Here is a 26467-nt window from a genome sequence, read left to right as displayed (position 1 = left end):
ATGTGTGCTCTTTATGATGCACAATAAATCATCTGCATGTGATCACACCGATACTTCCTCCACTGCAGCACAGCTCAGCTCAAACACTGGACCAGAAGGCAACAAACTGGACTGTAAACTCACACCGGCGTCTCCCATCTGCAGCCAAGATGAACTCTTGGCTTTTACTCGTTTTCACTTTAGGTAAGAAAACTTTTGTTGGTGCTTTTATTTTGGACGTTTCAACAACAACAGGATGTTGCACGTCTTTCTAAGTTACAATATCGGTTGCATGATGTCCTTACAGAACTCCAGAATTCTCTAAACATTGACTGTGGAGGCTCTGTACTTTCCTCAAGTTGGCTAATTTCTGATTTGTTTGTTTTTCTACATGTACTGCAGTCCAGCACTGAGTACACACATTCTTTACTGCAGTAGAAGTACTGATTCAATCTGTTTACTGCAGTACAAGTGAAAAAGTTCAGGCTCTGAAATGTCCTCAAAGTATAGATGTAAAAAGTCGTCCTCTGAAGGACATTTCTACTGACTGTCTCTGAGCAAAGACTGAACTGAACCTTTTCTCTGTTTCTGTCTGGTTTGTCTTGTTAGGTCTCTCATGTTGTTGATGTCCTGTTACATCTTTTGTTGTTTTGTCTTGTTGCTTTTTTACGTTGTTTTGTTGTGTTACATCATTTTCTTGTTATGTCATTAACTGTTACGTCTGTCATTTTTGTTTTCTTACATCTTGTTATGTTGTTTTTGTTCTGTTGCGTCTTCTTGTCTTTTTGGAAGTTGGTGAACAGTTTCGTCTCACAATAACAAGCTTCTCCTGTAAACTAATGATTCTAATAACTGTGTGTCTCCTCACAGCTGTTCCTTTGTCCACCTCTAGAACTGGAGCACAGTTCACCACATCATCATCATCATCATCATCATCATCATCATCACCAAACATAACCACCAACACCACTGCTGCTACCACTGATCCTACTACTTTACATTTTACAACTTCTACTCTTCCCTTTAATACTACTACAGTAACCACTGTCTCTGGAGGTACTACTATAGTTACTGCTCAACAAAGTACTACTCTAATTACACAAGGTCCTACTGTAGACACTCCTCCTCCTAATACGACTAGTACTCCTCCTCCTCCTCCTCCTCCTCCCTCTTCTCCTACTACAACTGGTACATCTACTTCTCCTGCCACTGGCCATGCTTCTAGTCCTCCTCCTCTGAGTACTACTGTACCTCCTCCTTCTACTACTCATACTCCTACTACAACTGGTACTCTTCCTCCTCCTCCTCCTCTGAGTACTACTGGTCCTCCTCCTTCTACTACTCATACTCCTACTACAACTGGTGCTCCTACTCCTCCTCCTCTGAGTACTACTGGTCCTCCTTCTACTACTGATACTCCTACTACTACTGGTCCTCCTACTACTCATACTCCTACTACAACTGGTACTCTTCCTCCTCCTCCTCTGAGTACTACTGGTCCTCCTTCTACAACTGATTCTCCTACTACTACTGGTCCTCCTACTACTCATACTCCTACTACAACTGGTACTCTTCCTCCTCCTCCTCCTCTGAGTACTACTGGTCCTCCTTCTACTACTGATACTCCTACTACTACTGGTCCTCCTTCTACTACTCGTACTCCTACTACAACTGGTACTCTTCCTCCTCCTCCTCCTCCTCTGAGTACTACTGGTCCTCCTTCTACTACTGATACTCCTACTACTACTGGTCCTCCTTCTACTACTGATACTCCTACTACTACTGGTCCTCCTACTACTCGTACTCCTACTACAACTGGTACTCTTCCTCCTCCTCCTCTGAGTACTACTGGTCCTCCTTCTACTACTGATACTCCTACTACTACTGGTCCTCCTTCTACTACTCGTACTCCTACTACAACTGGTACTCTTCCTCCTCCTCCTCCTCCTCTGAGTACTACTGGTCCTCCTTCTACTACTGATACTCCTACTACTACTGGTCCTCCTTCTACTACTGGTTCTCCTTCTACTACTGGTCATCCTACTACTCATACTCCTACTACAACTGGTACTCTTCCTCCTCCTCCTCTGAGTACTACTGGTCCTCCTTCTACTACTGATACTCCTACTACTACTGGTCCTCCTTCTACCACTCGTACTCCTTCGACTACTCGTACTCCTTCGACTACTCGTACTCCTTCTACCACTCGTACTCCTTCTACCACTCGTACTCCTTCGACTACTCGTACTCCTTCTACCACTCGTACTCCTTCTACCACTCGTCCTCCTTCGACTGCGTCTCCTACGACCACGACTCCTCCTCTGGTTTGTGAAAATGGAGGGGTCCCACTGCATGGTGTGTGTATCTGTCCTGATGAATGGACTGGAGAGACATGCTCAGACGGTACGTCTACTTTATCAACAAGCTCCATCCTCAAAAAAACATCTTTTTCTAATCATTTATAAACTAAAACTCGTCTTTTCTGTGTGTTATTCTAACATCTGAGAGTGTAAACTGGAGGAAGTTGACCACAGCAATGTGGAAGTACAAACCCTGCAGCGCTGCAGTACGTCGATTGGCCACTTGAGGCTCTGCTCCAAAACCGAGTCAAACTCCACAGACCTCACATATTAAAAACTTTACAGCAGCCTGGTTCAAAAAAGTTTTAGTCTCAGCAGCTAATTTCTGTGTTCATGACAACTCTACATGCTCAGACTTCTTGTTTACTCACTTTTAAGATCAAATAAAAGCACAGCTTATCTTTTATTCAACTTGTCCTCTTAGAAAACTTCTGCCCAGCACAACAGTTGGATGGATTCAACTTCCCACGTTCACCCATCGGCTGGTTTGCATATTCTGAAGAAATCTGTCCACAAGGAACGAGTGGTGGTAAGTTTCTACTAAGCATCAACTTATACATCCATCAAGATATCATTCCAGTTACTGACATCTCCATCCACCTGTCAGTCTGACATCCATCCATCAGTTATACCATAATACTCTGCTGCTTTAACTTCCACCATTTCCACCCAGCTGGTAAACCACAGGCTACCACCAGATGTATCACCATGAACGGATCACCAAGTTTCGAGCGTGCACAGGAATTCAAGTGTGACCAGACGCTGAGCGACCTTCAACAAAATGTGAGAACTGTTGTTTTCTATAGCTGAGCTTTTGTTAGTTTTGCTGAGGATGTAGAAAAGTAAAGGACGACAGGTTCAGACAAAGAATGCATCCATAAAAACAAAAGTCTTTTCTCTCTCAGCTCACCAGCCCTGCTGATTTAGAGTCACTGGCCACCAGCACTCAAATTCTCACCTCCAAACCTGAAGAGCTGACAGCTGAAAACGTTACAGCAGCAGCTCAGATCGCCAACACACTGCTGCAGTCTCCAAACGCCACAGAGGTACGAACGGGTCACTTCAAAACTGAAGAAGAAGAAACTGCTTCTCTCTCGTTTCTCTGCAAGACCTCATTGATCTGGTGGACAGAATGAAACCTTCCTCAAGCTGAGAAGACGTCCTGCATCACTCGTTCTTGTGTCTCTTTTCAGCCTCATGACACCAACAAACTCTCATCACTTTAAAGTCATATTCTGCTGTAACAGATATCTTCATTGACGGTGTTTTAACGTTTGTGTTGCAGAGTGTCAGGGTGGCAGCAGTAGCTACAGTCAGCCAGCTGCTGAACGCCAGCACTCCAGACGACGGCACGGAAAACAACGCTACTCTGGGGTAAACACAATCCTATCAGTTCAAATCTATGACCTGTGCAGGGCCAGCAAGCCCTTGGCTAAAGTCGAGCTTCGCCCACTTTAGAATCTGCCATATGAAAGGTGGCAGCAGCTACAGTTAGCAGTTTGTTTTGTGTGCAGCCTCACGGTGACTCTGGACGAGCTCTCTGTGAGCCTCAGCCTCACTCTCAACACGTCCGAGTCTCAGCTGGTTCAACCAAACCTGGTGGTCCAGTCGGCACAAGTCCCTGCTGCAGACACTCGGGGAGTCCAGTTCATGTCTCTCTCAGGTCAGTGGAATGAAATATGACTGGACTGTTCCAGTTTAATGACAGTCAAATTAATCATAGGTGTGTTTTGGGTGTAAAATGAATGAAACTGATCGGTGTCATCTCACAGTAAAAGTCACATAAATAACAGAAAAGGGAAAAGTGAAGTTGCAGGTTACCGTTGAGCTACATGGTGTCATCTTTTAAGCTGTTTGTTCTTCACACAAAAAAGCGAGTGTGAAGAGAGAGAGAGAAAAAGTTTTTATATTTGTGAACTTTTAGTAACAATATCATCATTAACAACTGTGTGTCCTGGTGTGTTTAGGTACATCTGGCAATTTCATTGCTGACCGGATTAAGCTGAACACCAACACATCATCAGTTGTGGTGGATGATGGGGGAATACCTGACGCGCTGATATATGTTCGGTTCCCACCAGGTGAGTGTAAAGGTTACTTTAGAGAGACGTCTTTCTGAAACTCTGTGCAAATCTTTGTCCATTTCTTTGTCTCGTGTCTGAAGAACCTGTCAGGTATCGTCAGAAGCCATCAAACGTCTCGCTGGGTTTCGTTCTCTACCAGAACGACCGTTTCTTTAGGTCGGGGCGCTACAAAAGTAAACGTGGCACCATCAGGGTCCTGTCGGGCAGCGTCAGTGGTCAGGAGCGCGGCGTGGTGCCACAACACGTGGAGATGATGTTCAGACCAACAGTAAGGAAACAACTAGTTTCATTTCAGTTTAATAATCATTTAATTGTGGTTTATTTGTGACCGACGTCGTCACACTGAATGTGAGGTGTTCAGATTTGACTGGGTTATGACTTGCAGTGTGATTTTTAATTTAAATTGCAGAGATCTGGTGTTATTGAAGACAAACTATACTGAGTAACTTGCTGTTGGTTTGAGAACACGTCCATGTCCTTGTCCCTTCATATAGTATCTTTATTACAGTATATTTTATTATTAATGATTGACTTTGTATCATAAAAACTCAGATACTATTGGCAGGTAATAACACTGTTTGTTTCAGTCAAGTGTTTGGTTTTATGGCACCAATAACTCCCTCTATTGATCTGCTGCTGATTGACATGTCGGTGGCTGCTGTGGGATTATTTTCTGTCATAGTTAATCAATACTTTTCTATCAGTTGACTAAACTGATTAATCAGCCCTGAAGAATCTGTTATTTATGTGACTTTGGTGAGTGTGAACCAAGCCTTTAAATCACAGAAGTCCCACAGTAACACAGTGAGACTTTTGTGGACATGATGTTGCTGCTGCTGTTTCAGACGGTGAGCGGTACGTCTCTGTACGACTTCGCCTGTGTTTTCTGGAACTACACTCTGGAGGAGTGGAGCACTGACGGCTGCTCCAAAGGAAACGCTTCAGACGGACTCCTGAGGTGTTTCTGCAACCACACCACCAACTTCGCTGCTCTCTGGGTGAGAATCACGACTCTGCACCGACACGCTTCAATGACACCTGCTTCAATAATTCAACTGAGCTCAGATTAAAAAAAACAAAAGTCATTTATTCCTTTAGTTGTTTTTGATTTAGGCAGTTTTAGTCCTCCATACAAACTTAGTCTTACTGGAATCAAAAATGTTGCAGGAAACGATGGCTTTTATATTATTATTATTATTATCAATATTATTATTACTATTATTACAGATTAAAATCCAAAATAAGAAAAAGCATCATAATGAGAGAAAACTTGATTGTGTTTTTGTTTCAGTCGGTCAGAGAGAAATATGAATATGCAGAAGCGCTGGACTGGATTTCCATCACTGGACTTTCTGTCTCTATTCTGGGTTTGGTTGTAACGATCATTCACCACATTAAAGAGAAGTAAGAACATTTGACATTTTACACATGAAATTTCTTTGTACTGCTGGTGCTGAAATGACAGAAATAAGTTTGACTTTGTCGCCGTCTGCACTTTTCTTCAAGATATCATGATAAAGAAAAGATGCTCCTTCTACCTGCAGAACTCAGTATCAAAGTAATTCTATAAGCTATTCCACCAAAGAACTTCTTTTTTCTCGTAAATGTTCAACTGTTGAAAATATTCCGACTTTATGCTTGAAACATTTTTTCTCTAATCTTGAGCTTCACTAAGGTAAACAAGAACTCCATTTGTCTTGTGTTTGTCCATGGCTCCTCTTTTCAGCACATTCATTTGTAGGACGCCTCGATGTTCAAGTCGCTCTGGTGGAGAAAAGTTTCAGTTCAGTTCAGCTTTGCACAGAAACAGTCAGTAGAAATGTCCTTCAGAAAACAACTTTTTACTTTTATACTCTGCGGACATTTCAGAGCCTGAACTTTTTCACTTTTACTGCAGTAAACAAGTTGAATCAGTAATTTATTCTTACAAGAATCTTTTTTTACACATATTCTGTCCAGTTAGATGTTTGAGCCAAATCTCAAGATAATTCTGTTCAAGTTTCCTGAGATATCAAGAATGACACAGATGTGAGTTCACAGTGACCTTTGACCACTGAAGTCAAAATGAATGTTTCCTCCAAGTTTTAAGGAATTCTGTCCAGGTGTTTTTGAGAAAATGAGACGGATGGATGGATTACGTACATACAGGCATCATTTTTTATTGAGTTTCTACATCCCTACTTTTCACTGTAAATCGTCTCTCCAGCTTTTGCAGAAGCTCTCGTGATCGACAGAACAACAAGAACTCAAAGATCGCTCAGCTGTGTATCTACATCAGCCTGCTGGCCTTCATCATCACCTTCCTCTCTGGAGTTGGAAACTCCAGCAGACAGAACGACGCTCCGGTGAAGCTCGACGCTCAAACCAACTCCATGCTGGACTCTGACGAGCGCGTGGAGCCCGACAGAGGCTCGTGCACGGCGGTGGCCGCTCTGCTTCACTTCTTCCTGTTAGCTACCTTCATGTGGAACAGCGTGTACGGCACTCAGCTGGTGTTGCTGTTCTGTTCAAAGCTTCGCAGTCTTCCTCGACACTGGACTGAGCTCAGCCTCACCGTGGGATGGGGTACGAGCTTTAATACAAGAGTTTCATAGTTAAAGAAAAATAGTCATAAAGGAAATAATGCTTTGAAGTTTTTCTCACAGGAGAAATTAGAGTGTTTCTGCCAAGCCATCATTAGTAGACTAATTAACTTTTTAGCTAGCAGATGATGTGAGCCTGTTTTAGCTAGCTAGCATCAATGTAGACTAATGGTTTCTTAACATTTTAACTAGCTAACATCAGTGGAACCAAATGTTCTGTAAATGTTTTTGTATGTATCAAACATTATTTTGAGGTGCTGGTTTTGGACCATCAATGACCAGTAAAAGACCAGTTCAGACCAGGTAGGAGGTGCTGGTTCTGTAGGTGGATTTTCTACCCGTTTCCACTCTTTATGCTAAGCTAAGCTAACCTCAATATCAACAGCAAGCTGGAAGAAAGTGTGATGATGGTTTGGTTTTCAAACGTACAAATTAAAGCCATATTAACGTCTGTTTGTTCTTCCTGTATCCTCTTACTGTAGGAGTCCCAGCCGTCGTCATGGCGATCACACTGGGAGCCACCTACAGGCCTGAAAATCCTCTGGAATACAGACAGGAGGAATTGTGGGTCCATTACTGTTTTCACTCATTAGTTGTTTGTTGGAACGTGTCATGTATAACTTGTGTTGTGGATTTATTTAGTTTTGACAAATTTATTTTCCATATTTATCTCTTACTTTTCATGTCTAGTTGCTGGCTTGCTGCTCTGGATAAGACCAAACAGTTTAACTTTGAGAAGCCGATGTTTTTGGGTTTCCTCCTTCCAGTCGGTCTGATCCTGATCTATAACATCGTACTGTGGTTTCTGGCCTCTCTGACGACCTGCAGGATGGATCCCAACTTGAAAAGGTAACTGCTTTTAATTACATTACTCTAAAATTCTAGAATATTTTTGACAAACAGCAGGTGTCGTCTATATAAGTATTAGGACAAAACTACTGAGGATTATGTCACTCTACTGTTCAATGAAAGTCAGAATATTTCAAGAAAAAAGTTAGTTTGGAAACAAATCTGTGTATTTTGTAAGTGTAAAGTGTGAAGTAGGTTTGAGGTTGAAAATGTAAATGAGTAAAACTTTATAACAGTAACAACTTTTTTGTGTTATGACAAAAACTTCACCAACCTGTTGTGGTTTTGTTGAGCAGCACCAATCAGTTGTCGCTGATGAAGAAGTTCCTCATCAGTTTTTCTCTGGCGGTGTTACTGGGTCTCTCCTGGACTCTGGGATATCTGGTGCTCGTCACTTCAGGACACACCCACCTGGTCTTCAGCATCGTCTTCTGTCTCTGTTCGACCACACAGGTACGTTAGATTTATCTACCTGCCAGTTCATTTTACAATTTATATCACCATGTCAGCAGAGGCCAAGAAACAGGTTTCAGTGGTAAGATTATATTATCAAACATTACCAATTAATAATCTACTATAGACAGAATTTTGCCTATTCATTATTAATGTTTATGTTTTACAGCAAAACCAAAAATTGTTGTAGTTTTAAACTGAGTTTGTCAAGTTTTCTCCCAGAACCAACACCAAAACAAAACTGGTAAGATTTTGAGAAATCAGCCTCTTTCTGAGAATCTGATGTTCAGATTGGTTCCATCATGTCTGTACCCCAGTGGTTCTCAAACTGTGGGGTGGGACCCACTGGTGGGGCAGAGAAGATCCACTGCATGTTTGGCATGGATGCAAGGAGGAAGTGAAACCATGCTGAATCAGTGCAATTTATTTAGGGATCGTTGTTAAATTAAAAAAATGTGTGAGGTGTGGGGCGTGAACTTTTTAGTTTCAGAAGTGGGGAATGCAGGAAAAAAAAAGAGAACCACAGATAAACACAAGCTTCATTTGAAACTTTTCAGAAACAGCAGCATCTTAAAACAAGACAAAATGAGGCTGATCACTGCAGTTTTAATATGGACAAATGGATGGATGGATGGATGGATGGATGGTTGGATGGTTGGATGGATGGATGGATGGATGGATGGTTGGATGGATGGATGGATGGATGGTTGGATGGATGGATGGTGGATGGATGGATGGATGGATGGATGGATGGATGGATGGATGGATGGATGGATGGATGGTTGGATCATGTAAACTCTAGAAGAACTGACGACTCTTCACATTGAGTTTGAACTAAAGAACTTGTGTCCTCCTGTTCTTGTGTTTTCAGGGTTTTCAGATCTTCATCCTCTTCACAGCCAGAACACCGAGCTTCAAAGCCACCGTGTCCCGGACCGTCTCATCTGTCAGCATCCAGCTCAACAACAGGCTGACCGGTCTGTGGAAGAAGTCTGCGAGGACGACCAGCAGCAGGACCTACAGAGACCGGCGCATGTCCGACACCATGACACAGTCACAATCCTAAGAAAAAGACCAGGTTGAAGCCCACAGCAGAACTATTCATGAAGGCAAACCAGTCTCCAGAACTCTGCAACTCAAACCAAAACTGTCTAAATGGATAAATACCACTGCAGCTGAGAGGAATATCGTTTGACAACTAAAGTGACTCAGCTTGAAAAAGCAGTAACACTGTTTTGCCATCAGGTGGCAGCAGAGGTACATTTTCAACTAAACTAAAGACGAGCACAATTTTCCATTTGATTTAATCTGAGGTCATGATTGATTTTCATTTTGATTATTCTGTAATAATTATCTGTTTTTGTAATGAGCTGATTTATTTTGCATTTTGTTATTGATTTTTGTGAACATATTTCTGTTTTGTATATTTAAAGTATATTTATTCAAATACTAAACGTTATCTCACGCTACATATTACTTCATTCTGCTGTTCTACATAATTTATACTTTTATTTTTTAGACCTTTGAATGCAGGATTTCTTTGTGAAAGAATATCTTTACATTATTGTGTTATTTACTTTAATTGTTAGCTACTTTTCTATTAATAACAGATCAAAATGCTCCTGGTGTTTAACCTTGAGTTTCTCTGAACAAAACACTGGTGATATTTTATATATTTGACATTAAATACAGATTAATTGCTCAGGTTGTGTATTTTCTATAATACAAAAAACAGTTTTTGTGATAATTAATAATCAATGATTAAGATGCACAGATGTTACAGAAGCCTGGTTGGTCAGTGTTTGGTATCACAGCTGTGTCACTTTAAATAAATAAAATGTGTTGTTAACATGTTTGATGTCTTTCATTTGACTTTATGTTTGTCTGTTCTGAGTAACAGACAGGTTGATATTCACACTGTGGCTCTGAGGACTACAGACCTGAGACTACAGACCTGAGACTACAGACTGGGTTTACACCCTACACTACACCTTTTACTATTTGCACAAACTCAGGTGGAATATTTCCAAAAGAAACACACTGCTGTCAGTATGTAAAAGCCACATCATCTAATCCAAGATGACAAAGTCTTTTTAGGATCAATACATGATCCACTGTTTCAAATTCTACTGAACAATCAATAAAAAAGAGCTGCACAGTGTTTCTTCTTATCTAAAGCTGATGTCATTTAAAACATGAGGGGCTGCAGTCAAAGACCTGCCTTTCTCTAAATTCAGATTGCTGCAATGTGCAAGACAATTAATATTTAATGAATAATTAATTAATAAGTCAACAATTATTAAGGTCAGCTGGTTCATGGCCTTGATGTAAAGGTGTTACATAAGAGAGCGTCCAGATGTTATGGACTGTCCCAGTTAAAACTGAAACTAATAACTAACTAATTAATTCTTAGTATTTCATAAACGTATACACATGTTGCTGTTACACATACCTTTTACATACCTCTTATTTGTAAATATATTTCTGTTATACTATTATAGTATTCTTGTTATATATTACAGGACAGTGCATATATTTTTACATCCTTATGTTTATATTCTCATAGTAATTGTCTGTGTTTATATGTTCTACATTTGAATGATAGTATCCTCAGTTTGACAACCTAAGTGTCAGTTAACACAGACTGGAGGCTTTAAAACAATAAAGGTCAGATAAAATCACATGAAGAGGCATTAATGAAGACCTTTGGGCTGCCACCTTCTGTTTTATGATGCACAGTAAATATGATCACACTGTCTGCACTGCAGCTCAGCTCAAACACAGGACCAGAACAACATGAGCAGAGCGAACAAACTGGACTGTAAACTCACACCGGCGTCTCCCATCTGCAGCCAAGATGAACTCTTGGCTTTTGCTCGTTTTCACTTTAGGTAAGAAAACTTTTGTTGGTGCTTTTATTTTGGACGTTGCAGGTGTTTCCTGCATGAAGTACTTCTTACAGAGCTCCAGAATTCTCTAAAGATTATATATACACACATATAGTTTGCACACAATGCACATATTTTTGTACTCAAGTTATGGAGTATTTACTGCATGCTCAGGTTGCAAAAGTACACACATTCTTTACTGCAGTAGAAGTACTGATTCAATCTGTTTACTGCAGTAAAAGTGAAAAAGTTCAGGCTCTGAAATGTCCTCAAAGTATAAAAATAAAAAGTCTTCCTCTGAGGGACATTTCTACTGTCTTTGCACAGAAACAGAGTCTCCGTCTCTGTTTTGTCTTGTTAGGTTTTGTACATAGTTTTTGTTTTGCTCTGTATTTTTGAAATGTTTTTGTCTTTTTATGTCCTTAACTTAATTTTTGCCATAAACATTGTACTATTATTATTATTATTATTATTATTATTATTATTATTATTATTATTATTACTAGTTGTCTCATGTCATTTATGTCATTTTCATCTCGTCATGTTCTGGGAAATCTTTTATTTTGCTTTTGTCTTGTTAAAACTTTAACATTGTTTTTGTTTTGTTACATCATCAGTGATTTATTACATCACTTTTATCTTCTTACATCTTGTTTCATCATTTTTGTCTTGTCACATTATATCATTAAATGAGTGACCGTCAGCATGTTAGCATGTTGACATTAGCATTTAGCTCACAGAGAACTCTGAGTCCAGATGTTCTGTTCTGGAAGTTCTCCTGTAATCTAATGATTCTAATAACTGTGTGTCTCCTCACAGCGGTTCCTTTGTCCACCTCTAGAACTGGAGCACAGTTCACCACATCATCATCATCATCATCACCAAATATCACCAACATAACCACCAACACCACTACTGCTACTACTAATACTACTACTACTGCTACTACTAATACTACTACTGACCAAACCACTGACACTTACTCCACAAATACTGCATCTACCACCTCCACTACTCCTCTAAACACTGTGTCTGGAGGTATTATTGTAGACACTACTACTACTCCTAGTAGTACGACCGGTTCTCATCCTCCTCATACTACTAATAGTATTCCTTCTACTAATACTCCTAGTAGTACGACCGGTTCTCATCCTCCTCATACTACTAATAGTATTCCTTCTACTAATACTCCTAGTAGTACGACCGGTTCTCATCCTCCTCATACTACTAATAGTATTCCTTCTACTAATACTCCTAGTAGTACGACCGGTTCTCATCCTCCTCATACTACTAATAGTATTCCTTCTACTACTACTCCTAGTAGTACTACCGATTTTCATCCTCCTCATACTACTAATAGTACTCCTACTACTACTACAGCCCCTCCTGATACTCCTAGTCCTCCTCCTTCTACTAATACTACAAATACTAGCACTCCTTTTACTACTACTCCACTTCCTACCACTCTTACTTCATCTCCTGCTCCTCCTGGTCCTACGACTCCTCTGGTTTGTGAAAATGGAGGGATGTTATTTCAAGGCGTCTGTATCTGTCCTGATGAATGGACCGGAGAGACATGCTCACAAGGTCAGTTTTTGATTAGTTAGTTTTAGTTATGACAACTCTACATGCTCAGACTTTTTGTTTAATCACTTTTAAGATCAAATAAAAGCACAGCTTATCTTTTATTCAACTTGTCCTCTTAGAAAACTTCTGCCCAGCACAACAGTTGGATGGATTCAACTTCCCACGTTCACCCATCGGCTGGTTTGCATATTCTGAAGAAATCTGTCCACAAGGAACAAAGGGTGGTAAGTTTCTACTAAGCATCAACTTATACATCCATCAAGATATCATTCCAGTTACTGACATCTCCGTCCACCTGTCAGTCTGACATCCATCCATCAGTTATACCATAATACTCTGCTGCTTTAACTTCCACCATTTCCACCCAGCTGGTAAACCACAGGCTACCACCAGATGTATCACCATGAACGGATCACCAAGTTTCGAGCGTGCACAGGAATTCAAGTGTGACCAGACGCTGAGCGACCTTCAACAAAATGTGAGAACTGTTGTTTTCTATAGCTGAGCTTTTGTTAGTTTTGCTGAGGATGTAGAAAAGTAAAGGACGACAGGTTCAGACAAAGAATGCATCCATAAAAACAAATGTCTTTTCTCTCTCAGCTCACCAGCCCTGCTGATTTTCAGTCACTGGCCACCAGCGCTCAAATTCTCACCTCCAAACCTGAAGAGCTGACAGCTGAGGACATTACAGCAGCAGCTCAGATCGCCAACACGCTGCTGCAGTCTCCAAATGCCACAGAGGTACGAAGGGGTCACTTCAAAACTGAAAAAGAAGAAGAAGAAGAAAGTCTTAAACTTGAGTTTTTGGTTCAGCAGACACCAAACTGCTTCTGACCTCATTGATCTAGTGGACAGTATGAAACCTTCCTCAAACTGTGAACACGTCCTTCATCTTGAGAACTGGGACAAAACTGTGTTTTTAGGGGGTTTTGATTTTTACTCTATGCTGGAAAATAGATATTTTGGCAATTAAACCTTGTAACAGGGCAACCTCCTAATGATTTTTGTTAAATGTAGATGTCAATATATTGATATATACATTTATATAATGGTAGGACATTATTTGTCCCAAATAAAAGGTATCTCTTTCCACTGTTATAAAATGATATCTGACCATGCATCTTTTCTAAGCCTAATGAGACTGGAAAATTGACTGCTGTTTCCATAGATTGCCTGACATCTCATCACTTTAAAGTCATATTCTGCTGTAACAGATTTCTTCATTGACGGTGTTTTAACGTTTGTGTTGCAGAGTGTCAGGGTGGCAGCAGTAGCTACAGTCAGCCAGCTGCTGAACACCAGCACTCCAGACGACGGCACGGAAAACAACGCTACTCTGGGGTAAACAGAATCCTATCAGTTCAAATCTATGACCTGTGCAGGGCCAGCAAGCCCTTGGCTAAAGTCGAGCTTCGCCCACTTTAGAATCTGCCATATGAAAGGTGGCAGCAGCTACAGTTAGCAGTTTGTTTTGTGTGCAGCCTCACGGTGACTCTGGACGAGCTCTCTGTGAGCCTCAGCCTCACAACCGACACTTCTGCGTCTCAGATGGTTCAACCGAACCTCGCGGTCCAGTCGGCGCAAGTCCCTGCTGCAGACACTCGGGGAGTTCAGTTCACATCTCTCTCAGGTCAGTGGAATGAAATATGACTGGACTGTTCCAGTTTAATGACAGATTTAAAGATGATGAAGATTTTGTCATTTCTATGACAATATCAGCAATAACAACTGTGTTTCTCTCTGTAGGTACATCTGGCAGTTTTGTTGCCAACCGAATTAAGCTGAACACCAACACATCATCAGTTGTGGTGGATGATGGGGGCATAGCCGACGTGCTGATATATGTTCGGTTCCCACCAGGTCAGTTTTCCTGACTTGAATGGATTTACTAAGTTTTATTACAAAAATAAAGAAGTGTTACTACTGTCAACACCACACAACAACATTTTTCTGGTGCAGTTCCACTTGACTGCAAAAAGTTCAGACATTTTCTAGTAATTGCCAAAAAACACCAAACTAGTCAGTTTCTTTCTCTTGTATCTGAAGAAGCTGTCACTGGTCGCCAGAAGCCATCGAACGTCTCACTGGGTTTCGTCCTCTACCAGAACGACCACTTCTTTCATTCGAGGCGCTACAAAAGTAAACGGTCCAACATCAGGGTCCTGTCGGGCAGCGTCAGCGGTCAGGAGCGCAGCGTGGTGCCACAACACGTGGAGATGATGTTCAGGCCAACAGTAAGGAAACAACTTTTGAATAATTCAGATTTATAGATGACAAACATCAGGGATAGTCATATTGAAAGTGAAAATAAATGGGATCTGTCTGTGCATTCAGATTTCCAGTGTGTTTTTTGACCCATATTGCAATGACTGAGTGATAAGCAGACAAACTACAACTTACTGTTGTTTTTAGGACACCAGCCTGCACCTGTCCCTTTCAACTCACACAGTATCTTTATTACAGTATATTTCATTATGCAACGAGTAACTTTTTGTGCTGTAAAAACTTGGCCAGTGGCAGTTTGTTCAATGAAACTGTTTATAGTTTCTCTTTATGATGCTGATATATCTCATTAATGTGTAACTTTCATTGGCCTACAGGGTTTTGTAAGGTTCGGAGCTGCAGGTCAGGACTTAGTGTCTGGCTGGACTGTGAACAGTGTGAACATGTGGCCAGTTTGGTACAAATGGCATTAAATGCTCAACTGTAGTATTCTGTCATGGTCCCAGCAGAGTTGGGACCGAGTCATTGTTTGTCAAATCACAAATAAGTCTCAAGTTGTTGCACTCAAGTCCCAAGACTTAAACTTTCAAGCTGTAAACAAGTCATAATCTTATTTTAACCACAGAACTTCATTTAACTGTTCTTTGTTTAGCTTCAAATGTTGAACAAATTCTGTAATTTTCAACCCACAATTCACATACATACTGCAATTTATGTTTTCAGAAACATATTTTCGTGTATTGTTTACTTTTAATATGAGAAACTTCGTGACCAGGCAAGTCGCCATTATTTCCAGCTGAACAGACGAGTCAAAACCAAACACCGTCCACCTCACAGCACCTCACCCACCAGTTTCTCTCTCTCTCTCTCTCTCTCTCCCTCTCTCCCTCTCTCCCTCTCTCTCTCTCTCTCTCTCTGAGCATACTCTGGAAGAATAGGAACTAAAACTCGTTTCACCTTCTCTCATCAGTTGACCAGCCGCATATGTTGCCACCAGAATTTTTTTGTGCCAACTAATATAAAAATACATTTATTTATAATTACTAATTGAAATATCCTTCTGCATTTTTAAGTTTCTTTCTGTTTTATCCTGCTACTGTGATGCACCCTGACTGACAAAGGGCAAAAAAAAAAACCAACTGGAAGAATTTCTGTCCTTTGAGTATTTCATTTCTGTCACCTTTCTACATTTACTTCCTACATTTAACACAAATATCTTCATAAATTTTGATCCATCTTTTACAAACTGTTATCAGTAAAGTTTTACTCTCACATCTTGTTTCAGATCCCAAACGGTAAACGTCTGTACGACTTCGCCTGTGTTTTCTGGAACTACAGCATCAATGACTGGAGCACTGATGGCTGCTCTAAAGGAAACGCTTCAGACGGACGTCTAGGATGTTTCTGCAACCACACCACCAACTTCGCTGCTCTCTTCGTGAGTATTACGACTCTGCATGGACACGTTTACTTGAGTTGCACAGACATGTTTGCAGCTTACGTTAGAAGAGATAAAAATGAAATATATAGTATAAAGTGAGTAACGATTGACTTAAGAGCGCCATGCACACCACTTCAACATGCAAAGCTCGACAAGCCTGAGGTACCTTCTTAAAGCTGCTTAAGCATGATTGGACAGTTTGCACAATAGAGGACAAGCAAAACAAAGTGGATATTTTCTGCTGTATCTTAAATGTTTTCAAGTGTTTGGATTTTGGCACCTTGCTAACACCCCTAGTTCCAATAAAGAGACACACAGTTGCTTCCTTAAACTTTACGTTGGGAAGTAAATGGGATTAGTTTTAGGTACAGAGAGTTTTTAAGGTTTGAAATAACTGCATAAACTTAAATAAGATTTGATGTTAATATTAAATGAACAGACATATTGTCATGAAAATATGAAAACTGTGATTCTGTTTTTCTTTCAGTCACTCAGAGAGACGTATAAATATGCAGCCCTGGACTGGATTTCCGTCGTTGGACTTTCCATTTCCATCATATGTTTGATTATAACAATCATTCACCACATTAGTGACATGTAAGATCATGTTACATTATAGATTAAATTGCTTATGGGTAGCATGTAGCTTAGCATTTCACTTTTCAGCCTTTGGAAGCAGGTGCAACAGAGCAAACAACAAACAATATCAAGTCTGACACAAAGGCAGGACTGAGATCTCTGCATCTGCCACACAGGAAGGACCAGACTTTAGTAATGTACCAACTCTTTCCTCTGGTGACAGTGGGATCTAAATGACGTTAAGGTGATTTAGAGGTCAAAACAAGGACAGGAGAAACACTCAGCTAACCTTTGGTGCATTTTACAGCGTTCTGATAACTGATAGCACTTTTACACTTTTACTTATTGGCACAGTGTGTAAGATTTATCAGGGTCATTTGTTATCATTATATGACACAGGGTTGCACAACGAAAAGAGAGATGCAACTCTATCATATTACACAAATGCAGGTAATGGATTGAATTCAGAGTTAAGTGACAGAATGTCAAATAAAATGAAGCAGTACACAAGTACAAGTACAACACCTTGATCCTGTGGGTGAGAAGGACTAAGATGTGGAGCAGGACTCTGTAAGATGTAGGGCAGGATTATGTGTCTGTCCGTTTCTTGTCCAGCCTGAATCCCATTTTGTTTTACTTTCTCTTCTGTGTGGACATTAGCCAGGAGCAACCGGGCCGGGTTAGCTTGACTCTTATTCCCACTCTCGTCCACTCCTCCTGAGGTGACCTCGTCTGGTTAATCTGACCGGACAGTTGAAAGATGCTGACTGCATCGTTGATCATCTCAGGGTCTGCTGCTCTTTAATCCAAATCTCACGCTGCTTTATCCAAAACCCACAAAAGTTTTTCTGACATAGACGATTGTGGTTCTAGACAAGGTGTTGGCAATCCATAAACACACCACCAGATGCCACTAAATCCTACACACTGGTCCTTTAAGTAGAATTCAAGAGTTGTTCGTTTGTAGTATATTTATGTCCTTTATGACTTTACTTCACTGCGCCGTAGGTTAAAGAAAGAGGCAGATAACATGAAGACAAAGATCGCTCAGCTGTGTATCTACACCAGCCTGCTGGCCTTCATCGTCACCTTCGTCTCCGGGTCTATACACACCAACAAACCGTACGATGCTCCGGTAGAGATCAACACTCGAGCCTACACCATCCCAGAGTCTGATGAACGTGTGGAGCCCGACAGAGGCTCGTGCTCAGCGGTGACGGCTCTGCTTCACTTCTTCCTGTTAGCCAACTTCATGTGGAACAGCCTGCAGGGCACTTTGCTTCTGCTGGTCCAGATGAACAGTCTGCCTTCATATTGGACTCCACTCAGTTTTGCAGTGGGATGGGGTACGAGATTCAACAAACAGCCCAAAAGAAAGAGGCTTGAAATATAAAGGAGGGGGTAATCAGACCAGCTGCTAATGTTGGCTACACAGTAGAAGGATAATTGCAAAAACACACATTGCTGGAAGAAAATATTTATGATTTTGTTGTTTTTATGTAGAAAGTAAAGCCTTTTAAATTTATTGTCTTATCTTCCTTTATCTAGGCGTGCCAGCCGTCGTCATGGCGATCACACTGGGAGCGACCTACAGGGTTGACAATCCTCTGGGATACAGACAGGAGGAATTGTGGGTCCATACTTTTACTCATTGTAATGTGTCCTATGTAACTTGTGCAAGGGTGAAGTTTTGTTTTTCGTTTCCTAAACTTCTTGATTTTCCTGATGAACCTAAAACAAAATTTGCTTTCATTTTGAAAATTTGGAATCAAAATTAGAATTGATCAAATCTAACTTCTTACTACATGTTTGGGTCCTTGGTTGTACACACTTAATTTCCATCTTTTAAACGGTTCTTACTGTTCCAGTTTTATCGACTCTGCCTTTTATTTATTTGATCCTCTAGTTGCTGGCTTGCAGCTCTGGATAAGACCAAACAGTTTGACTTTGGGAAGCCGATGTTTGGGGCTTTCCTCCTTCCAGTCGGCCTCAGCATGATCTACAACATCGTACTGCTGGTTATGGTGGCTTGGAAAGACCTAAAACAAAAGTTAGTCTTCTCCTACTTTCAGTATTTTAAAAGTCAATATATTTCAAGAAAAAAGTCAGAATTGGGTCCAAACAGATTGTGAACATTTGGATGCTTCTAAGAAACAAGATGTGGGTGAAAATGTTTGTGAAATATTTTGGTCACATTTGAATGATGACTGTCGGAGATATAAAAGTTGATCAATATCTTTAGAAATACAGACTGACAAACTTTTAAATCGACCTCAGGTTGCAGTGAGACAAACTTCAGTCACAATCCAGCAGATGTGAAAAAATATTTCAGCTCTGTAGGACACATGTCATTTATTTTGATATTTCAAAGTTTGGATTGTGAAACGTCTAAAAAAATTAGATTTGTTGTAATAAGTCATAACCACTTTAATGAATCTGTATGAAATTTCATACAATGAAAATGATTTTTGTATGAATCCATGTAGCCAATTATGTTTTTGAATTTGTAACTGCAAAAATGTAAACCTGTTTGTTACAGCGCCACCTTGATGTCAATAAGTGTTTTCTGTTTGTTTTTTGACTGAATAGTTCTCGAGAACAAGTCTGAGAGCAAAACAAAGGAGTTAAAATCTTGTTCTCTTATTCTGGAAATATTACTCTTTTCTTTTAATATTTTTGTTTTTTTTTTCTTGCACATTTTGGACTAAAGTCTACAAATTTCTGACTCTTTCAAAACTAACAAAAAACACTGTTCTTAAAATATTTCATTGTCATTCTTGAAATCTTTAATAGTTCTTTATAATCTGTGATCTTGTCATGTGATAAATGTTTTTCTGTCTTTATTCACCAACCTGTTCTTGTTTTGTTGCACAGAGAACACCGTGCAGCTTTGAGTAAGTTCCTGTTTACTTTTTCTCTGCTGGTGGTAATGGGCGTGTCCTGGACTCTGGGATACCTGGTGCTCGTCACAGAAGGACACGCCCAGCTGGCCCTCAGCATCATCTTCTGCCTCTGCACGAGCACACAGGTACATTAGTTTGATCTATTTATCTATGAAATACTTTCTTTCTAAAGAACTGTGTTTAACTGTTTCTTTATCTTTCTGGTCACACCAGAAAAAACACACAAGGAACAGCAGAGCAGCAATATATAACAGGATTATACAAAATTGGACGGCAACACATCAAGATGGTGTGTTATTGGTCAGCAGTACCAGTTTAACTTTCAAAGTTCACCAACTTTGAACTGAAAGCACAAGAAAGCAGAGCGTGAATTAATTTTAAAGTGAATTTCTTGATAGTGGCAATTCCACTGAAGACATTTTCATTTTACCCGACTACCCCGCCCTTCAAACGCAACACCTTGATCCTATGGTGGAGCAGGACTCTGTAAGATGTGGAGCAGGACTCTGTAAGATGTGGAGCAGGACTCTCTAGCATCCGACTGGTCTGAATGAATGATCTACATCGGTTGACTTTTCGTAATGAGTTTGTACCCAAACCCTTTGTCTTCCTGTTCTTGTGTTTGCAGGGGCTTCAGATCTTCATCCTGGTCACAGCCAGACAGCAGAGCTTCAGAGACATCGTGTTCCAGTCTGCTCGGTTTGTCTCGTCTAACGTGTCCCGGTCTCCTCAGTACATCTCGTCTATGGCGTCCCGGTCTGCTCAGTCCGCCTCGTCTATGGCGTCTCGGTCTGCTCAGTCCGTCTCGTCTATGGCGTCTCGGTCTGCTCAGCGCATCTCGTCTATCAACATCGGGATCAAGCGAGGAAAGTACCGTTTCAACATGAACACAGAGAGCACAGCCGGCGATGACTACTTCAGGTTCCATGAGGAACCCATAACCCTTGTGGAATTCTCTGCTGCAGAATCCTAAAGTTTTCTTTCATCTCACAAGTTATCAGTGAGAGCTGTCGCTGCGAACAGGAGCTGCTCACAGTTTATTCAGCGCACAGATGGAGACTGTTGTACTAAATGGAAACAAGGTTGTAGCCCTGAAGAAAAGACTTCTTTTGCTTCCAAAGGGACAAAAATTGTATGATCACATTATATAATTGGTTGATTTATATAAAGGCAGCTTTCTTCAGTGTTAAATGTTAGAGAGCGGTTTTATTTTTGCATTTTGTTATTGATTTCTGTAGATATATTTCTGTTTTGCATATTTGAAGGACATTATTTACTTAAATACTGAACTTTGCATCATTATTCTGATTCCAAAACACAAAATGATATGATCAGTGTTTGGTTGCACAGCTGTGTCAGTTTAAATCAATAAAATGTGTTGTTAACATGTTTAATATCTTTCATTTGACTTTTTGTTTATGTAAACTGGTCCTTTGCTGGATTTAACTTAATGCTGATGAGCAAAAAATGGTCTGTTACTGGACTAAACTGGTCTTTTACTGGAGGAAAACAGAGCTTTTCCTGGTCTAAACCGGACATTTTTTCTGGTTACTGGCTGTCTTACATAATCTGAATAGTAACCAGTTTGACCAGTGTATGGCGACTTGCTGTTTTTTCATCAGTGGGGGCAGTTAATACAGGTAACACTCTGACCATCACTGCTGGTTTAACTGGTCATCAGTTTGAAGTATATCAGGGACAATGAGCCACTAGATGGCCTCCAAACTCCAAACTCCAACATGCAGCAGTTTACAGAGAAACAGATCCGACTTCATAGAACCACACTTAAAATAATCCAAACTATCCCTTTAAAAGCCAATAACATGTCCAGTCTCACTTTGTGTCCACTCTGCTGGTCTAAACATGGAAAAATAAATGAAAGCCAATGTGAGAAAGGTTGACAAGATCCTTTAGATCCTTTATGCGCCACATTGGTTAGATTTTATACCAGAAAAACTCATCAGATTTCACTTTACATAACAGGTGACTGCATCCTGAAGCATGTGTGTGAACTCAGCCAGAGCTAACATAACGTAATATTTAACAAATGTTGGAAATGGTGGAATTCGACTTTAACTCCAGGCTGCGGCTTTGGTGAAGGCTGAAAGATCAATAATAGTCTATAAATCTTCCACGACAGATGATTCCTCTGACTCTGACTCCAATTGACTTCAGTTATAAAAACAGTTTCCAGAGTTTAAGACAAGAAAAGATCCAACATGTGGAAGAAAAAGAAGCTGATTTCCATGGAAAAGGAGGCAGCTGTTCATCTGCAGCAGTTTAATCAGAGCTGCTCCAGATGATCCCTGGTCACTGCTGATAAATTACTTTTTACTTCTTCGATTGTCATCTGGGAAAAATATTCATTCTTAGTGTTGGTAACTTACTAACATCCAGAAAACCAATATGCAATGGGACGGTAACTAGCTAGCAGCTGCTCAGTTGTAGCTGGTGCATTTTCTGGCAGTTGTTGCTCGGGGTTCAATGGATGGTTGCTAATGTCTTGCTGTGGATTTCTAAACTTTACAGATTATCAAAAAAGGTCTGTTAATGGTTTAAACTGGTAGTTTACTGGTTATTGGTGGTGAAAATGGTCTGTTAATGGTTTAAATTGGTCCTCTTGTTGTTACTGGTCTTTTCAGGGTTTGATCATTGCCAGGTTTTTGAGCAGTTGCTCAGGGTTCTGCAGGTGAGCGTTTGTTTTCGGGGTGGGTGCTGATGCTTTAGCATCTGGTTACTCAGGCATCACATGCCGCTGCTCTGCTTTTACAGAGGTTCCTCTGTGATTGCTGCACTGTTCAGGGTGGTTGATTCTCGCACTGGTTGTCGAGGGATTTATACGTTTGCTGGCTGGTTACTGTGGACTTCCAGGTTTGGGCTTCAGTCAGTATTTATCTATTTATTTATTTATTTTGGTGTTGTGTTCACTTTCCATTTCGTCAGAAAGTAAAAAAGCATGAGTGATTCAGCTTATTTACCCAACATCCCAGCACAGCATTAGCATAGCATGGTTCATGGTACTGGACTTAATCAAACCCAGTTTATGACTAATTTTTACTGGGAATTCCTCATTCATGGGAATAATCACAGAATTGCAACACTTTTCTGTAGAAGTCGGAAGCTGACCACACTGGACAATGTAAATATGTTCTGTTCTACGTCAGAACAAATCGAGCACGAAAGTAACAGCAAGAATTATGTAAATGTTTGGCCCAGATGTGACAAGCTCTTCTCTGTTGCTGAGGCAGCTGTGCGCCACATTGTCATTTCTTAAAAAATGAAGGCAGCAACAATAGTGTTTTATATCTTTTTTTGGCTGCTTGAGTTCTCTCTTTCCTAACAGAGTGGACGGACTGACTCACCCACAATTCTCTGAACGCTCCAACAACAACTCCTGTCCAACAAACAGAGAGAAAAAACGGCATCTCTTGACTTTTTATAGCGCAGATTAGGAGCTAAGAAGGATTAAAGTGCAAATGATTGATTCTGGAAAGCAGCAGCTGCATCTCAGACGTGTTTTTAGTGGCTTGACGTTGACATGAAAACCAAAAACACACAACATTAAATCAACAAAGCAAATATTAGTCCTTTAAAGATGCAGAGCGCGGTGGTGAGTTCGAGGTCATCGCACTAAAAACAGAATCTTGGCTAACGCTGCCTCTCATGTCTAACGAAGTGAAACCCCTCGTTATGTCGCTCCACTCAAGTCATGGGAATGCCAGAGAGAGAATCCCCGTCACAAATCACACACTCATCGTCCAACGGCATCGTAAAATGAAAACAGAGAACGTCACCTTGGCAACGCCTCGGCCGCATCCAAATACTGATGATGTGAGGACACAAAAGAGAGGGAGAGAAAAGAGCACCGATTTAGAGAAGATAGACGATAAATTTGCATCTATAAGACGAGGAGGAGGAGGAGAAGGAAGGATAGAGGAGTGAGGAAGAGTGAGAGGAAGAAAGGAAGTTAAGAAAAGAAAGCACGTGAAGGAGAGAGGAAAGGGTCTTTTATGTCGTTCTTTTCTTGTTTTGCTTTTATTTTCATTATATGCCTTTTACATCAAAAACTCTAAATCAATCGTCAAAGTCACTGAAACTAAACTAACAAGCCTGTTTAGAAAATGTGAGGAGAAGGAAGTTCAGATATTTGTGTTCAGATGTTGGGAGGAAAAGTATAAAAGTTTGTACTTAATTACTTCTGACTTTAGGTACAAAAAGTAAAAGTACTCTTTATGCAAAACGTCCCATTTCCCTCTGAAATGTAGAAATATAAGGTAACATTTGTGTTGCTGTGATTGTGATGTGAGAGTAGATTTGAGTGTTTCCTGTGTTTCTCCCATCGTGAGTCATCAGTTTGACCTCCCACTGAACACTCTGAGGGTTTCCCACTGACTCACGGTTTGGCTCCCTGCATCTGTTTGTTGTGGATCCTCAGAACAGCTGCAGGAGAACCACCATCAACACTGTGACCCTGCAGGTTCTACACAACATCGTACCAAGAACGCACGCTACACTGTAAATATAGTGATTTTAAATGGAGAGGAGGAGGAGAGAAGAGACGAAGAAGAGGAAGCTAAATGCTAACATGCTAATGTGTGTCAGGTATAATGTTAACATGTTTGCATCTTGGTTTAGCATATTAGCATGCTAAAGCAAGACGTGCTACAGTGTGAGGCTGGTTTCTCCCAACTCTGTGCTGTTCAGTGAAGGCAGCAGCAGCTCTGACACTGAACAGACGTCTTCATCGAGGGTGAAGGTGTCGCAATTTCTCTCGCCACACATGCCTCGAACCCACCACCCCACGTGACATCACATGGACGCCTCGTGCCGCCAGTTTGACCAAAAAAAAAAAAAGGAATAAAAACAGCTGTGGCGGTCTGACAGAGACGTCTCACTGTGGACCAAAGTCTTGGACGGACTCATCGATTAAAAAAAAAAAACTCATCTACTCTTGGTTCTGGGAGGATTTTCCTCCACAGTTGTTGAACATCCTCAGTGTTCTGTTTTGTTCTCGAGAGCCTCCAGCGGTGCAGATTTCTACTGACATCCTTCACGTACACTCTTAGACATAAAGGTACTAACTAGAACCATACAAGGTTCTTCGGCTTGTCCCCCTGGTAGAACCTTTCAGAGAGTTCGACCTAGGATCCAACATAAAGGGCTATATCTAGAACCATCGGTGAATGGTTTCACCCAGAACTTCCTAGGAGAGGTTCTACTGAGAACCCTTCAGTGGTGTAATGATTCCACCCAGAACATTCTCTGTGTCATCTGTCAAGAACCTTTCTACCTGCGAAGGGTGTTGACAATAACCCAGCCAGGGTGTTCCACCAAGAACCACAGACAAATCCCTTTTATTCTACATCAAAACTTCTTATATTCCAAAGGTTGTAACTAGAACACGAGGGCTTCTACTGAGAACCTTTTTATATTCTGAAGGTTTTAGCTAAAGCCAACCCAGGTGGTTCTGCTGAGAACCTTTTTTTATTTTAAGGATTTTGAGGTTCTTTGACATCAGCTGTGTCTGTACTGCAGATTCACAGTCCCCACACACACACACACACACACACACACACACACACACACACAGTATACACTGTAAAGAACAATATAAAGCTGTTTATTGTTCTTATGTAACTTAATCACATCTGTTAAAGTGAGTCACGCGTCTTTATATGAAGCTCCATCGGTCCAATAAACACAGAAGAGATGAAGGAACGACAGAAACCACCATCAGGACTGAAGATCAGGTGACTCCAGGTGAAGGACGACCCAGCAGCTGTTTAGCTGATGGCAGAATCTAATACTGAGGCCACAAAAATTAATCAAGATGAAGGATTCACTTTTTCTTCAACAATAATTCATATTCTTGGACTCTCAGTTAAAGTTTGTGATCAGACCGTCACGATCACTGGACTTTACTTGAGGTATTTGAAGACGTCTCACCTCTCGTCCAAGACGCTTGTTCAGTTCTGTGAGAGGAGGTGAAATGTCTTCACCAAAGAAGAAGAAGAAGAAGAAGAAGACAAGTCTAGAGGAAGTTGTAATAATGATCACGAGACAGAGACAAAAGTGGAGGTGGTGTTGTAGACGGCGGTGGTCTTTGCAGACCTTGAATGCATCACCACATACTTTCCTCCTTATCCATAAGCTTTTAGAAAACATGTAAAATATGGCTGAAATGAACAGAGAGGACAGAGAGAAGGTATCTAATGATGTCACCCCTGCTTACTTCAGCGAGACGGTGTCCAGACGCATGGATGGATTTGGACTTTAACATCGGTATTTTCTTCGGCTCAGTTCTGACAGGAGACAATCTCAACATTTAACATGTCAATAAAGGCAGATTGTTGCATAATCCATCCTGATGTGAACCCCCTGCTGCAGGGTGGTTTGTTTCCTCTGTGGGGGTGCAGAGGCGGGGCGGGTGGGGACAGTATGTGGAGTCTGGAGCGGATTAAAACCTCCTCTGATAGGAGAGCTGTTCTGACTGGAAGCAGATGTAGAGTTACAGTGCTGGTGACTCTACGGGGTTTTCC

At 40.8% G+C, this 26467-nt stretch overlaps 2 protein-coding genes across 2 annotated transcripts; both read left to right on the top strand.

Moving 5' to 3' along the window:
* The first annotated feature begins 16 nt into the window (after window positions 1-16).
* On the top strand, window positions 17-10166 carry LOC146305003 (adhesion G-protein coupled receptor G7-like). The gene is made up of 16 exons (XM_084713253.1): window positions 17-183; window positions 1205-2382; window positions 2764-2868; window positions 3013-3122; window positions 3245-3385; window positions 3625-3713; window positions 3854-4002; window positions 4307-4420; window positions 4504-4691; window positions 5269-5421; window positions 5715-5827; window positions 6630-6988; window positions 7488-7569; window positions 7696-7854; window positions 8151-8307; window positions 9179-10166. Exons 1-16 carry the CDS (start codon window positions 17-19, stop codon window positions 9371-9373), a joined length of 3459 nt encoding a protein of 1152 aa, XP_084569379.1. The 3' UTR covers window positions 9374-10166.
* Window positions 10167-11061: 895 nt separating this feature from the next.
* On the top strand, window positions 11062-21312 carry LOC146305002 (adhesion G-protein coupled receptor G7-like). Its single transcript, XM_084714120.1, is given in 16 exon segments — window positions 11062-11198; window positions 12015-12782; window positions 12902-13006; window positions 13151-13260; window positions 13383-13523; window positions 14035-14123; window positions 14264-14445; window positions 14502-14642; window positions 14829-15016; window positions 16291-16443; window positions 16934-17043; window positions 18034-18371; window positions 18574-18655; window positions 18932-19075; window positions 19900-20053; window positions 20557-21312. Coding segments are annotated over 16 exon segments (3084 nt in total). The 5' UTR covers window positions 11062-11164; the 3' UTR covers window positions 20902-21312.
* The last annotated feature ends 5155 nt before the right edge of the window (window positions 21313-26467 follow it).

The sequence above is a fragment of the Lutjanus erythropterus genome, chromosome 24 (assembly GCF_056507025.1).
Source record: "Lutjanus erythropterus isolate fLutEry1 chromosome 24, fLutEry1.hap2, whole genome shotgun sequence".
Lineage (NCBI taxonomy): Eukaryota > Metazoa > Chordata > Actinopteri > Lutjaniformes > Lutjanidae > Lutjanus > Lutjanus erythropterus.
Note: the sequence above shows the minus strand (reverse complement) of the source record. Positions and strands in the feature narration are given on the sequence as shown.

Bases quoted from the DNA above. Each gene is read 5' to 3' on its own strand.
- LOC146305003 (XM_084713253.1), top strand. From the start codon at position 17: ATGCACAATAAATCATCTGCATGTGATCACACCGATACTTCCTCCACT. The intron at 3,123-3,244 runs GTGAGAACTGTT...TTTCTCTCTCAG, and splicing joins TGAGCGACCTTCAACAAAAT to CTCACCAGCCCTGCTGATTT. The intron at 6,989-7,487 runs GTACGAGCTTTA...CTCTTACTGTAG, and splicing joins CAGCCTCACCGTGGGATGGG to GAGTCCCAGCCGTCGTCATG.